This window comes from Octopus bimaculoides, chromosome 23, assembly GCF_001194135.2.
Source record: "Octopus bimaculoides isolate UCB-OBI-ISO-001 chromosome 23, ASM119413v2, whole genome shotgun sequence".
In the NCBI taxonomy this organism is placed as follows: Eukaryota; Metazoa; Mollusca; class Cephalopoda; order Octopoda; family Octopodidae; genus Octopus; species Octopus bimaculoides.
This window is the reverse complement of record NC_069003.1, coordinates 24,345,850-24,346,764: the sequence shown is the minus strand read 5'-3', so window position 1 is coordinate 24,346,764 and position 915 is coordinate 24,345,850. Positions and strand designations below refer to the sequence as shown.

Sequence of the window (915 nt, the reverse complement as noted above, 5' to 3'; positions counted from 1 at the left end):
CTCTACTCAGTCTAGGCTGGTCTACAGTCCTCTACTCAGTCTAGGCTGGTCTACAGTCCTCTACTCAGTCTAGGCTGGTCTACAGTCCTCTACTCAGTCTAGGCTGGTCTACAGTCCTCTACTCAGTCTAGGTTGGTCTACATGGCAGCTGTACTTTGTCTCATGAATATTTAATCAATACAAAAGAAAAAAGCCACAAGTCATATGATCCACAAATATATGATATTTTCATCTATTGCTTTATTTTCCCAGGGCCAAACTGAAGCATGCTACTTTTGGCAATGTAGAGACCACAGAACAAATCTTAAAATTTATGCTAAAAATGTTAGCCCTGGATAAAAAGGTATGTAGGTATTTATATCGAAAATTTGAAAATATAAGCATTTGCATGCTATTCTCTCCCCCTTTTTTCTATATATAAGCATCTAACCTCTTTTCCCTTCTTCTTTACAAGGTCAACGTTGACACCAAGAAGTATTGTAAAATGGGCTCTGAACTTGTTGAAGATACATGTAGTAAGTATCTCACTTCCTCTCTTTCTCTCTCTTTCTTTTTCTCTCCCTTTATATACAGTGTGTGTGTGTGTGTGTGTACATTTCCTGTGTCCTTATGTTTACAAGGGGGAGACAAGCACCTCCACCCAGCTAAGCCTGCATCCACAGACATGTTTCTGAGTCTTTGGTGATGACGAGCAAAGACTGATGACCAGCAAAGACTCAGAAACATGTCTCTGGATGCAGGCTTAGCTGGGTGGAGGTGCTTGTCTCCCCCTTGTAAACATAAGGACACAGGAAATGTCTCAAGGCCAAAAGAAAGCAGTGCAGCTTTCTAGGTCTAACCAACAGTAGTATTATTCCCTTCAGGGGACTGTCACATTAGTTGACAGCATACAACTACTTTAATGATGTTATTAAT

The 915-nt window shown here is 40.4% G+C and overlaps 1 protein-coding gene across 1 annotated transcript in view; it reads left to right on the top strand.

Annotated features, from left to right (window-relative positions):
- The window catches only part of LOC106883459 (sushi, von Willebrand factor type A, EGF and pentraxin domain-containing protein 1), a 26,308-nt gene that overhangs the window by 5,218 nt on the left and 20,175 nt on the right, over window positions 1–915 (top strand). Inside the window, exons 5-6 of the mRNA XM_052976162.1 lie at window positions 253–343; window positions 455–515. Coding sequence (XP_052832122.1) covers window positions 253–343; window positions 455–515 — 152 coding nt within the window. The remainder of the gene's footprint in view (window positions 1–252; window positions 344–454; window positions 516–915) is intronic.